Genomic DNA, 13,823 nt, shown 5'->3' on the forward strand with positions numbered 1-13,823 from the left:
GTCGGGAGGCAGAAGTGGGTCAGCGTTGGGGGGGGGGCAAAGGTGAGATGGAGGCCAAATCACTAGCGGCCATGTTGGTGTCAAAGGGTTGCCATGTTGTGGCCCTGAGAGTCGATGAAAAAATGATGCAACTTGATTTTGCGGTTGCTTCGTTCTGCTTTTTGGTTCAACTGGGACTATTCGTCTGTTATGTTCAATTTTTTTATTAAATGATATGAAAAATAACTTCTTTGTTTTTTGTTTTTAATTGCATATCCATAAATGGGATATAACTGAAAAGCTTTTCAGTTTTATTTATTTTTGTGAGACATTAAGATACAAGATACAGGACAACATTTTGTAGTCCAGAACATGGAAGTACCACATGGATCATTTAATAAATTGTATGACACAGACATGATTCTTTAAATATCTGTGTTGAAGCGTAATGGAATGCACTCATCGTAAGTCGCTTTTGATAAAAGTGTCAGCTTAAGAAATGTAATGTAATATTTAAAGTTATAGCTGATATATGTAGTGTCCTTACCACGAGTGCACGTCATGGGACAAAAATCCTAATAGAATACCAAAAAATTATTTTCAGGACAATGAGTTGAGCGATAAATTTGTAAGAATTTTATATGAGAATATACATTATAACACAGAACAGACATTAGAGGGGCTATTGAGAAAAAAATGTATGGTGATACATGTTGTGCATATGGTAGTGAATGTTGAAGCGCTTAGATTTGGGTCTAAGAGGTTTGTGACAGTGGGCCCCCTAAAGCACTCGTCTGCAAGAGGGTGAAAGGATTCAGAAAGGCTGCTCAGAAGGGCTATCGAACTCGCGGCCAGGTCCATATTAGTAATGTTCTGGTTGTCTCCCTATGGGGCAAGGTGAGACTTTCTATAATGCAGTAATCCAGAAATCATGTTAGCATGCCTTTGGGGATCAAACACACTGTCTATGCCTTCAATCCTATATCTCTGAGAACCCAGTCAGGACATCTGATGTTCCCTAGATTGATCCTAACACAGTGGATTATCATTGCCCCCTGGAAGCCTCCCGTCTATCAGGCTAGCAGTGAGCTTACATGGAGACCAGGATGCAATTCTAAAATAATCCGTTCCCCCCATTCAGTGGATGCACAGCACACGCGCGCAGACACACACACACACACACACACACACACACATACACACAGCTACACACACACACACACACACACACAAACACACACACACACACACACACAAGTAGAAACGTATTTACATTATGTACACACACACACACACACGCACACACACACACTCACACACACACAAACACACACACACACACAAGTAGAAACGTATTTACATTATGTACACACACACACGCACACACGCACACACACACACACACACACACACAAGCCCGTGCATGCTCAGTGTAGCGCCGGCATCATGTTGACGAGGGGGCTTATCTACAGATACAATAACGCCGGCCCTCTCCTATACATTCCTCTGTATTGTTAATGCAGTTTCACAAATTCAAACACGCCGCAGCCACAGAGAATTCCCCAGGGGGCCCACTCACTCTCTGGATCGCAGAATGAGTTACATTCCCATTTCATGATAATTTACTCCGCCGGAATGACATCTGAAATGGCCTAATAGGAATTTTTACATATTCTAATGCTCTCTGAGTATGGAAAAAGGAGAACGAGATGAGAACGAGAGATGGAAGCCACACCGTTGGTTCTAAAACCAAATGTGTGCCGTGTGTGTGAATGTAACTTAAAACTGTTTTCTCTAAAGGATGTGCCGTATAAATCAGGCAGACAACACAACAGGGACAATCACTGAAGGAGAACAGCGGAAAAGAAAAAAATATATTGATGAAAGCAATATGCACCGCCGATGGAAATTCATGAAAGCTGTCACCTCTTTATCTTTGAAGACAGCGACGGGTTTGTAACATAAGCTTCAGTGGCCCCGGCTGCGGCTACCTTGATTCAATGTTTGCAATCTCGACGACGCGGGGTGAAATATACTGTCGGACATCCCTGATTCGGCGGAGGGATAAATTCTTCGTGATAAAAACGTTGGTGAGGACGGTGATTTGCGTGAGGGCGGTAGCGGGCGAGACGACGGGGGGAGGGGGGGGGGGCTCCTGGACCAGGCTTTTTTCTTTCCCTCTCAGAGGCTCTCTCCGCAGCTCCAGGGGTCTAGGTGGCAGGGATCCCCTAATGAGACTCGCGTTATTAATCCTCGCAATGGACCACATGAATTAACTGGCCAGCAAAGGCTCCGACAGCCACCTTGCCCCATAAAACACGGAATGTGGCCCCTTTCATCTGCGTGCTGTTGATGATCTACTCTTGACAACGATACGCTGGGACTTCCCTTCCCCTGTCGCGCGGGCCCTGGCCCGGGGCCACAGAGGGTCATCTCAGACACACTTGGACTTTTATGGGTGGTCATGGCAACATGCTGACAGGTCATAGGCGGGAGCCCCCTTTACGAGTGGAACCCCGACATCCACCTCATTTGGAATTAGTTTATTTATAGGCGTCGTGTAAATCACATTTATATTGTTGTTTTTTTTAACTTTTCTTAAAGGCTTGCAACAGAGGTTACTTTTGGTGGTGGTTAGGGGGGGGGGGGGTTCACCCCTGGGGCAGAACACGGATAGTAGTATTTTTGCTTTTACAGTTTTAACAGTTTTACAGTCAGCTTTTATTTTGATGGTTTTATGAAGATTTATGGAAATTGGTTAAGCATAGCTAGTAAGACTGCCTTAGTGATCAAAAACGGCCCTTCAATTCCTCATGTTTCGCAAATGTTCTATTGTAGAATAGCGATGCAGGTGAACTGGCTGACAGTTAATATGGGCACTGAATAAAGTGTTTCCAGTGTTACCATTGGTTAAGCATAAATCAGTTGTCTGATTACACAACCGCCGGTTAAACATCTAAAGCCTATGGAGGAAAAAATACTAATGAGGTGATGACAGCTTTGCTGCGAAACGGCTTACTTGACTTATCTTAAACTATGAAGTTATGGCTGTAAAAGGATTTGTGTATAATAGCGTGTGACTTCTGTGTAATGTTTGATGTGCTGCATGGCCTCTGATGCATGGAAGGGAGTGTGAGCTATTACTAAAAGAGAGGAAGGGAGAGAAAGAGAGAAAGCGAGAGAAGTGAGGGAGATAGAGAACAGAGAGAGTTGAGAGTTCTGACTGGCAATAGCAACAGATAAGTAGCACTAGTAAGGAGAAAATGACATGGTTATATCTCTGTACAGGCTCATAGCGATAACCATAATCCACACTCTTGTATGCCTGTTTTCAGTCAGTGCTTATGATATGATTTGAGTCTTCTGGATGGCATGCTAGAAGGAGGATGCCAGTAAGGCTGTTTAACTGCTTTCTCCACACAAATCCAAGTCCTATCTAAATTTCCTCCGGGATCAATAAAGTAATCTTTAACTGTATCTATTGATACTCCTACTCATCCCTATAACTAGGAGAATTGGAAGGGAAGAAAAAGTGTACACTTACAATGTGTACAATCTCAACAAGCATATGTTGTCTCAGAAGGATTCGAGGTTTGAGAGAAGGGCGGGAGACGTCTCGGTCTTGATTGACAGCGGTTGTTGTGCAGAGGTTGGGTCCCCTGGCGGCCCAATAACCCAATCTGCCAGCCTATTTGTGTCACCAGCCAATCTGCCTCCAGCTGTGACTCTCGCTCAGCTTCACACAGATTTGAGACTACTCTCCCCAAATTCATCTCCTCAGACTGACACAGACGCACACACACACACACACGCGCACAAGCCCGAGCCATGCACACATATGCACGCACACATACACACGCAAACGTATGCACACACATACAAACACACATGCCCACTCAAAGAAACATTAGCACATAAACACGTGCACACACGCATGCACTAACACACACGCACGCACACACACGCACACACACGCACACACACACACACACACACACACACACACACACACACACACACACACACACACACACACAGACTCACACAAACATTCACACATAAACACATACACAAATACACGGACACAGTATATTTGTATGGTATGCATACACATGCATACAAGCAGGAAGCTGCACACCCGAACTCCAAATCCACCTCAAAAGATTCGATTGGTGACCTATACATTCATTTCTCTCTGCCTTAATTTGCCCGGCAAGATAACAAGTAAGCAGACCAACCGTTTAAAGAGCATGAACAAGACAGTTCGCTGACCGGTCTGTAGTACGCAGTCTCGCGATGCCACCACTGCACACACCGCGCACATCAGAAACTCTCCTGTCTTGCATGTGTACGGTACTGGGGTGCAGGCGGCTTAAGCGTGTGTGAGCGAATGTGTGACTCTGTGATTGTGTATGTGTTTGTGTGTGTTTGTATGTGTTTGTGTGTGTTTGTATGTGTGTGTGTGTGTGTGTGTGTGTGTGTGTGTGTGTGTGTGTGTGTGTGTCTGTCTTTGTGTGTGTGTTGTTTGTTCACGCGCGCAAGCACAGCATCGAGCTGTACGTGGAGCGTCTTTATTTCGTTTATATGGACAATATTTATTATGATTGAATGCATAGGTATATTTTGATTAAATTGTTGTTAGCTTTACATGATTGATTTGTCATTAAAGTAATCTCTTTATATCTCCATTATTGTTTTTTTACGTTTTGGTTACTGAAGACTGTAAAAATTAACGTTTTTCATGAGGGAAAATATACTATTATTATTTTTATTATTATTTTATTGTTATCATTTTTGTCTAGTACTTTCATTCGTGTCGAAACGAAGTAAAAATAGGCCACTCTAATAAGAAAATAGTAAGATATAGACCAAACGTAGTGGACCTGTCAAGGAGGAAAATCATACAGGCATCTATAAATAACAGGCTCTATCGAAAATAAGAACTGGAATATAATTGGAATTCCGCTACTAATTAGCTGAGAATATAGAAATATTATTTATGCATCTTCTGTTAACATTTTAATACCCTGAGCATTTATAAGTATGCCTACATTTTCAATAATTGCACTGTACATGTGCCTAGTTATAGTCATTTGCTAAAAAATAATTTTACAAAAAATATAAACATGCTATTTTATTTTTTCTTATTTTCTTTCGTTGGTTGACTAATGATGTGAATGCAATGCTCCTTTCTGGCCTTATAATATTTATTTTATTTAAAAATTTGATTAGGTAGATTTGATAGGCCTATAGGCCCTACCGGCTTCCGATATTAAATTTAATTCAAAAAAGTAAAACTGGTCCAAGTGATTTAAATTATGAACTAAATGCCCCACAACCTGTCCTAATAATAAAATATCATAAGGTTTCAGGTTGTTTATTCTAAAGTGGGTAGGCACACCGGTCACCTGGGGTGCAGAGGTGGGCGCGTTCAGCGACATGAGGAGGCCAATTAGAAAGTTCCACATTCCTTGTCGCAAGTCTTGCACATGTGTTGTCTAATTGCGTCGCTGCATGAACATCTGATCATTGTATGTGACTGCACCGAAATGGCTGAACTATACTACTGGTATTGTCTCTTTTTTAAGTTTTACGTTTTAATATATCTACTAATTATGTAGGATTGATTAAATCTTCCGAGAATCCTATTTATATGAAACAATTTAATGGAATTGCTTTGTGGATTTCAATCTGTAAATAAATGTAGACTAAACACTTGCTCTCGATATGCCTGTACAGGATCGGGGTAAGTGTGACGTCCTTCTTATAAAACATGTGTAATTTAGTGCTATGTCAATAAGGCAAGTGCATTTAGTTCGACTAATTGATTTGAAGAAATATGACCATCGGAGGTGCAGAGGACTGGAACCAATTCCAAGGATCCAGAAAGCCCCTCCCATGTCGCTTGCAGCGAGTCGTGTGTGTGTGTGACTGAGCGTGTGTGTGTGAGAGAGTCTGTGTGTGTTGAGAACAGCGTCTTATAAGAGCCATTGAGCAAGCCCTGACCAGATCATAATCGGAGTTGCACATCTCTGGGTGAGGAAGAGAAGGCCAAGTCCTGAAGTGAGGACCAGGAACGGGAGGACGCGCACCGCAGATCTACCAACCGAGGCGACACTCGTACAGTGTCAATCCTGGGCTTATACCTTACTTTTGGGGTCCCGAGTCTTTTTTTGGTTACTCCAAAGGTTAAACGATGCAGTTGGAGAACATCCTTCCTAGCTCGAGCATCAACCTACCCAAGACGTTTTATAACCTCTCGTCGTCCGACAGCGCCAATAACAGCCCCGGCTCCTCACAGATCGAGTATCAAGAAGTGGAGCGAACGGAGACGGAATCCACGAACGCCCCTAAGAAGTACCTGAGCGGAGCGGGGATGATGGGAGAGGGGGAAGGGGACACTTTCTCTGGGACTAAGACCGCCACCGATGGGAGGAAAGGCTCACCGGTTCTCGGTGGTGTTGGTGTTGGTGTTGGTGTTGGTGTTGCAGAGGACGACCTGACAAGTGGCCGGCGATACAACATAGACGATCTGGGCTCCGACAGATACTTTATCTCGTCCTCTCAGGCGGGTTCCGACATGGCCAACCCGTGCTCCCTGTTCCCCTACGCGGGACAGACCGGCTCGGTGTACAGCGCCTCCAACGGCTCCAGGTATTCGGCGTCTCTGCACTACGGATCCGTGCTGCCCCCCGCGGGCTTCTCGTCCTCTGTGTGCTCCGGTCGCAGCCAGTTTGCCGGCGGAGGATACCAGTTCGGCCAGGGTCCGGGCTGTCTGTACCCTTCTTACCCGGCGACGGGATCCAGCATCGGCTCCATGTCGCTGCCCGGGTCCGCGGCGGGAGCCAGGGCGCAGGTTTATCTGTGCAACCGGCCCCTCTGGCTCAAGTTTCACCGGCACCAGACGGAGATGATCATCACCAAACAGGGGCGGTGAGTTGGCATTCCTCCTCCAACCGAGTTTTTTGAAATGATTGAAGGACTTTAAAATAACTGTTGGCCTTCTGTGAGGTTTATGAGCAGTAGGCCTAGTTGAGTATAACACGCGTGCGAGTATAGAACGTTTTACGCAGCATTGTCTAGGCCTGTAAATATTGTGTTTCAAAATATTTAAACATGAAAGTATAACCTGGCCAGCTTTGAAATTTGTATTTAATGTTGCATGCAAGTGGTTTTAAACTGCGTTATTTTTGTAGTATCGCCAGAACTGTTGTGATAGAAGTTCCTCTCTTGTGTTTCCAGGCGAATGTTCCCATTCCTCAGTTTCAACATCACCGGGCTCAACCTGACAGCTCATTACAACGTGTTTGTAGAAGTCATCCTGGCAGACCCCAATCACTGGCGCTTTCAGGGAGGCAAATGGGTCACCTGTGGGAAAGCGGACAATAACATGCAGGGTGAGTTCAGAAAGTGATCTGAACATTGTGTTCACAAACAGTGTTTAATCATATGCTCGTTGTCGTCAGTTAAAAAAAATATTAAGCTGAAGGAGTACATTTTTAATGTACATTTATTGTATTTTTTTTATCTGATGGGTTATCTGATTTGTGCTTGAAAGTGCATGCATCACAAAAGCATTTGACGCATAATGAAAATCTGAAGATGTGTGTTTATATTTATCGTACACACAATAATGAAAATGCACATAAATCCTATCGCAAGCCAATATGATTAAATAATTAAAAAGTACATTAACTTGAGGCCTATTAATAAAAATCTATAGGCCTATATTTTGGGGGTTTTACGGGAACTGTCATAGGAATGTTTTGCACTTAACACTTGTGTATATACTTTTATTGCACTCCTATTTAGGGCCATTTTCGGTCATCTTCATTATTTTTATTTGTTTCAATCCCTGATTTTTTTTTTTGTTGTCAGGGAACAAGATGTACGTCCACCCTGAATCCCCCAATACCGGGGCGCACTGGATGAGACAAGAAATCTCTTTTGGCAAACTGAAGCTGACCAATAACAAGGGTGCCAACAATAATAACACACAGGTAGGCCTATTTCATTTCGTTTGGATGATAAAATGCTCTTTAAAAAAAGGATGGGCCTTTTAATATTTGTAATTATATTTTAGAATGCATTTGTTTAGTATTTTTTAATTTAGATAATATATCATTTAAAAGTTGGTGGACCTGCTTTATAATTTTTATTTATTAAGTGAAATGTAAAAATCAAAAAGGTCTATAGCCATAATCATTACATGAAAGAAAAGAAAAAAAGGTTCCGTTATTTCAATCAATTAATCGATCTCTTCTCTCCCCAGATGATCGTGCTACAGTCCCTCCACAAGTACCAGCCCCGGCTGCACATCGTGGAGGTGACCGAGGAAGGCGTGGAGGACATGAGCAACGAGGCCAAGACGCAGACCTTCACCTTTCCGGAGAACCAGTTCATCGCCGTGACCGCCTACCAAAACACAGACGTAAGACTGAACCTGACTTACAATGCACAGCCATGGGGCTCATTTGAACCACAAGTGTCCATCTGGAGTGACTCTAAACCGACCCAGCATGTCTTTGCTCTATTGTAATCATGGCCTCGGACTTCATGGCTTTCATGTTTACGTTTATATGTATGTATATATTTGTCTTACTTTGCAGATCACACAACTTAAGATAGACCACAACCCCTTCGCGAAAGGTTTCCGGGACAATTATGACTCGTGAGTTTCATATTTAACCTGCCTGCTTGCACACAAAGGGTGTTTTTGATTTGCATTGCACAATATCTCATCGTTTTGCTGTCCTTTTCCCACCGATTTATCTTGTCCTCCCTTTTTCTTCGCTTTTTAAGCAGGATGTACACGGCCCCGGAGAGCGACAGGTTGACCCCGTCCCCCACCGACTCGCCGCGCTCCCACCAGATCGTCCCGGGCGCTCGCTACGCCATGCAGCCCTTCTTCCAGGACCAGTTCGTCAACCAGCTGCCCCAGAACCGCTTCTACGCCAGCGAGCGCGCCGTGCCACAGACCAACAGCCTCCTGTCCCCGCAGGGCGAGGACGCGGGCGCCGGCGCCTCCGCGCAGCGCTGGTTCGTCACGCCCGTGCAACAAGCGGGCTCCAACAAACTGGACCTGTCCTATGAGAACGACTACTCCGCCGGCAGCCTGCTGTCGTACGGCATCAAGCCGCTGCCCCTGCAGACGTCCCACGCCCTCAGCTACTACCCCGACTCGGCCTTCGCCTCCATGGCGGCGGGCTGGGGCAGCCGCAGCACTTACCAGCGCAAGGTGACCACGGGCCTGCCCTGGTCCCCGCGGCCCAGCCCCCCCGCCTTCCCCGAGGAGCAGCTGGGTGCCCCCACGAAGGACAAGCTGCCAGAGGAGAGCGCGCCGCCGTCGTCAGCTTCGAACTGGCTGGAGACGTCGCACTCGCTGAAGTCGGTGGACTCGACGGACTCTGGGGTGTACTCCATGGTCTGCAAGAGGCGCCGGATGTCCCCCGGGGGCTCCAGCACGGAGAACTCCCCTAGCATTAAGTGCGAGGACTTGACCACGGACGAGTACAACAAGGACAACCCGAAAGGCATGGGCTACTATGCGTTCTACACGAGCCCCTAAGACTGTTGTGTACCGAACCCGAATTATAGGCTAAAGCATTTCTTTTTTTTTTAATTCTTCTTTTTTTTATTTTTTTATCCCTGATACCATTTCTTCTCTTGTTTTCCCTCAAAACAAAAAGCACATGGTTATTTTCCCAGGCCAGATCCCCGTACCTGAAAACAATTTAGTTTTATTCTGTTTCGAAGCATGCGACCCCCCCCCCCCTTTCTCCCGCACACGCACGCACACCCCTTTTATTTAATTTTTTACAACTGTAATTTTTGTTATTTCTTTATTTAAATTAAGGCTATTTAAAGGTCCTTTTTGATGTACAGTATTTGTGCACTTTAGAATGTGATGTATCTTGTACAAAGTGTCTTCATTGAGGTGGTATAAAATGGGTAATAAACAGCTTTTCATGAAGCATTATCCAAATGTGTTTGGATGTACGCTGTTGTTGTAGTTTTTTATTGATTTAATGTTTGCACCAAGGATATAAACAACTTCTACATACTTTGCCCATTTGAAATGAGGCCTTTTTTAGGCCCTTACGTGTATGACATGGCATCATGTTTATAAAGTTAGGGCTCTTAAGGCTTTTCTACGTCTGCACAATAATACAAAAAGGAAAGACATTTTCCTAAGATTTTTAACCTTACGTGTTATGATGAATCAATCAGAAAACAAACGTGCCTTCTAAATTGTAAGTCTAGAAACTAAAGCGACCACATCAAACCCAGGGAAAAGTCAGATCCATTCAACAACCACTTTCAGCCGATAGGTCGACGGCTCAACACGTTGTACGCTAAACGGCGCAGTGCGTACGACAGGCGTCGGCCAAAGGCGTTGACCTTTTAAGCCTCAAAGCCTCAGACAACTGGTTTCATCATTCAGAGTGAAACGCACCAAACGGTCCCTGTGTAAATGGACTTCTAAATAGGCTCGCTCCAGAATCCTAATTAATTCTGTTGTCGTTGACAAAGTGGGAGAGTCAGACTAGAACTCCAATCAACACCTCCTAACAAGGTAGAGTGCCTGGTTGGCCGGGGCCTCTGCAGGGGAGCTGTACCAAGTGCTACGCAGGGACTTTAGCAGACAACACAGAAGAAAGGAAAAAAGCACAGTTTGCTGTTGTTGAAGTGATGGCTCATCGTGGTACTTTGACTTGTGCTCATTGGTGGGGGGTTCATGTTTACAACAACAGCCGTGATTGTGTCCGAGTGGACTACCACAGCTGAAAGTTCACAGCAACCTTTATATACATACAGGTTTGTCTCATTGAGCACCTCGTTTTCAAGAGGGACTTGATTGGTAGCATCACGCATTTATAACCCCCTGTAGAACAGCCATACACAATAAATACAGGCCAATACGCATGTATAGTATGGACAGATACGATGGATTGCAGATTGAAGCCATTTAAATCAGTAAACTAGTCAGTAGAGCTCAAAGAAACCTCCCATCAAAATACTGTTGATGCTGAAAATTTCAAATTTTACTTTACTGTCAGCCCTCCTTGGCTGCAGCGTCTCCACTGCCTCCTCCTTAACCTTAACCAGAGTAACCTCTGTTACTCTGACGCGTTCTTACAAGGACTGTGAGCTGTGTGAGGTTTTGCACTTAAAAAGGAAACCTATTATTCAATAAACGTGTGACACGTACAAACCTCTATACATGCATTTCCTTAAAATGTTTGTTGTGATATTACCAAGCCACAGTTGATACCAGGATCATTACTTGAATCAATATGAATGAATACAAGCATAATTATTATTTATGCAATAGAAATAATTACATTTACATTTATACCAGTGTCGCCCCAATGAATACCAGGTATGCCATGAAATCCATAAGCCTACAAATAACCCCTACCCCCTAACCCCTACCTGCTCCATCAAGTCGGGAGTACCATTCCTGATCCCATATACTCCCGGCTGCTCTGGTATCAGAGTGGGGCAGCAATGTTTGTGCATCACCTGCCATAATAACAGTCGTAGACCTACATACCCTTCTGTCAGCGCGCTGTGGGCAGGGGGTGATGGGGGGCGGGGGGGGGGGGGATTGACCAGTAACTCTTGTGTAGAGGACTACATCTCTAGGGGAAGGGACAGGGGAAATATTGACAGATTGCGATGTTACACAGCAATGTACACACAGTACCAAGCTGGAGAAAGATTTATATAAACCCACGCTTTCATCCCACGTAGAGGCTTGTGTGTGTTTGTGGGGGGGGGGGGGGGGGGGGGGGGGGGGGGAGGACTATGAGGCAAACGGCCTCTTCTTTTGTTGAGATGGATGCCTCACCGCAGCATACACATATCGGAGACGGTAGGCAAGGCCCTGCATGGTGATCATGTGCACTATGGATCGCTTGTGCTCGCAACGAGAGGCCCATTCCTGGGAGGCTGCAACATCTTCCAACTGCAGCAACAGGTCGATATGGAGACAGGCCGTTCCTCTAACCGTTCATGCAAGAGGTGCAGCAATCAATAGACACCTCCCCAGCATGCTGCGGTACAAACCCAGGGCCATGTATACTTGATAGGACGCATCATGCATATGTAAGGTCGAGGCTTGTTGCCTCAAAGTGAACAATTGACCCGGGTGCTGCTGTCTGTGTTAACATTCTCCTCTCTGGCTACAGTCTCAGTGGTGGATTTACTAGCAGTATGCTAGATAAGTCTAGAACCTAGAGGCTTCCACTGAAGGGCCTTGAGATGGTGGGTGGGGGGTGGTTAGAATACAGCTTGATGTCAAGTTTACAAAAACGTTAAACACACTTAATTATGCAATTCAATTCTGTAGCATCTGTACATTTCCCAATGTATTTATTTTTCTTTGTTTTTTCACACAATACTGATTATATTTTCCATTTTGAGTCAATGTGCGTGTGTTGTGTATGTGTGTGTCCTTGCATGCACGCGTGTGTGTGTGTTTTGTGTGTGAGTATGTGTGTGTGAGACTGTATGTGGGGGTTGGCATGTGTGTGTGTGTGTGTGTGTGTGTGTGTGTGTGTGTGTGTGTGTGTGTGTGTGTGTGTGTGTGTGTGTGTGTGTGTGTGCGTGTGAGTGGGTATGGGAGGGGCATGTGTGACAGTGTGCGTGTGTGCGTGTGTGAACGTACTTGTCTCCCTGCCCTTCCCTTAAGCTCTGTGTTGATGACCGAGCGAAGAAGCTAAGAAAGGTTAAGGAGGAGGCAGTGGAGACACTGCAGCCAAGGAGGGCTGACATTCAAACGCAGATGGGAGGCCCGGGGCTACTTCCTCACCTTCAGTCACACACTATCACCGGTCTCACTGGCAAATACGGCCACAGGCAGACATCTTTTCTTTCTGGGTCAAGATTTTAAACCATCCCCCCCACCACCTCTTCATAAAAAATATATTAAAAAAGAACAAATGACAGGCTCGGGCGAGTTAGTGGCTATATTATGGTTCCTATGTTTTCTCTTCACACTGTGCTTCCTCTTTTGACATGTAGATAAATGTCAACCGATCCGTGTGTTTAAAACGGGCGGTGGGCAACGTGCCATTCTGTTGCTCTGCAGCGCGGATGTCGAGAATAGGCTGGAACGGAAGTCACGCTTTGCTTTGGGTGTCTCTAACTCAGATCGACAGTCAGTAAGAGAATCGTGCATAGAGCCTCATAAAGCCTGCAAGCATTTACACACTCAAAGGCCATCGAAAACATGGCAGCCCAACGTATTGTTGTCGTTGTTATGTTGTGTGGTGGCTGGTTTCACGTGGGTACTAACAGAGATGTGTACATATTCAATATTTGAACAAAACGTAATAATTGACAGTTTTGTAATCCTTTCCCATTTACATACTAGATCATTGTTTTTTTTAATTATTATTTTGTAAGTATTGAATGTGAAGTGTGATATGCATTGCATCACAGATGAGAGGATTCATTAAGCCAGGAGCTAAATTAACCGTGGGTAGTTACACAGGCCTCAGCTATGGCCTGCATCTTCAACAGGGCATCAGAGGGAGAACCTGTTGTAAACCAATGGTCCGTCTCAATACTCCTCCTTAATGCTTAACCCTGGCTTTATGACTTGAGCTAGGAGACCCAGCCGTTCCCTGATAACAGAGCAACGTGGAATAGGGGCCCTCAGGCCCCTCCGGGATTTTGGGGACCTTGTGGAACAGCTTCAGCTATTCGACAGTTGAAACCTATAGAGGAAATATTTCTGGAACCAAAACAGGAAGCGTGGGATGATGATAGAGGGATGATCTAAATCAAGCCCAGGTGTCAAGGTGTAGCTCAGGCCTCTCTGGAGTCAGCCTTGA

The 13,823-nt window shown here is 45.0% G+C and overlaps 1 protein-coding gene across 2 annotated transcripts; it reads left to right on the plus strand.

Moving 5' to 3' along the window:
- The first annotated feature begins 6,015 nt into the window (after positions 1-6,015).
- On the plus strand, positions 6,016-9,910 carry eomesa (eomesodermin homolog a). Of its 2 annotated transcripts, none has more exons than XM_079750139.1 (6): positions 6,016-6,912; positions 7,222-7,376; positions 7,858-7,979; positions 8,252-8,410; positions 8,589-8,650; positions 8,782-9,910. In XM_079750139.1, exons 1-6 carry the CDS (start codon positions 6,176-6,178, stop codon positions 9,545-9,547), a joined length of 2,001 nt encoding a protein of 666 aa, XP_079606265.1. In that variant the 5' UTR covers positions 6,016-6,175; the 3' UTR covers positions 9,548-9,910. The 2 variants fall into 2 exon arrangements, with proteins under 2 accessions (XP_079606265.1, XP_079606266.1); XM_079750140.1 differs by having other exon boundaries at positions 8,785-9,910.
- The last annotated feature ends 3,913 nt before the right edge of the window (positions 9,911-13,823 follow it).

Source organism: Pollachius pollachius (genome assembly GCF_949987615.1).
Source record: "Pollachius pollachius genome assembly, chromosome: 13".
NCBI classification, from domain to species: domain Eukaryota; kingdom Metazoa; phylum Chordata; class Actinopteri; order Gadiformes; family Gadidae; genus Pollachius; species Pollachius pollachius.

What these genes read in the sequence shown, in the direction of transcription:
- eomesa (XM_079750139.1), top strand. Translation starts at nt 6,176, where the DNA reads ATGCAGTTGGAGAACATCCTTCCTAGCTCGAGCATCAACCTACCCAAG. An exon ending in CCAACAATAATAACACACAG is followed by an intron (nt 7,980 to 8,251) that starts GTAGGCCTATTT and finishes TTCTCTCCCCAG; the next exon opens with ATGATCGTGCTACAGTCCCT. An exon ending in CCGCCTACCAAAACACAGAC is followed by an intron (nt 8,411 to 8,588) that starts GTAAGACTGAAC and finishes CTTACTTTGCAG; the next exon opens with ATCACACAACTTAAGATAGA.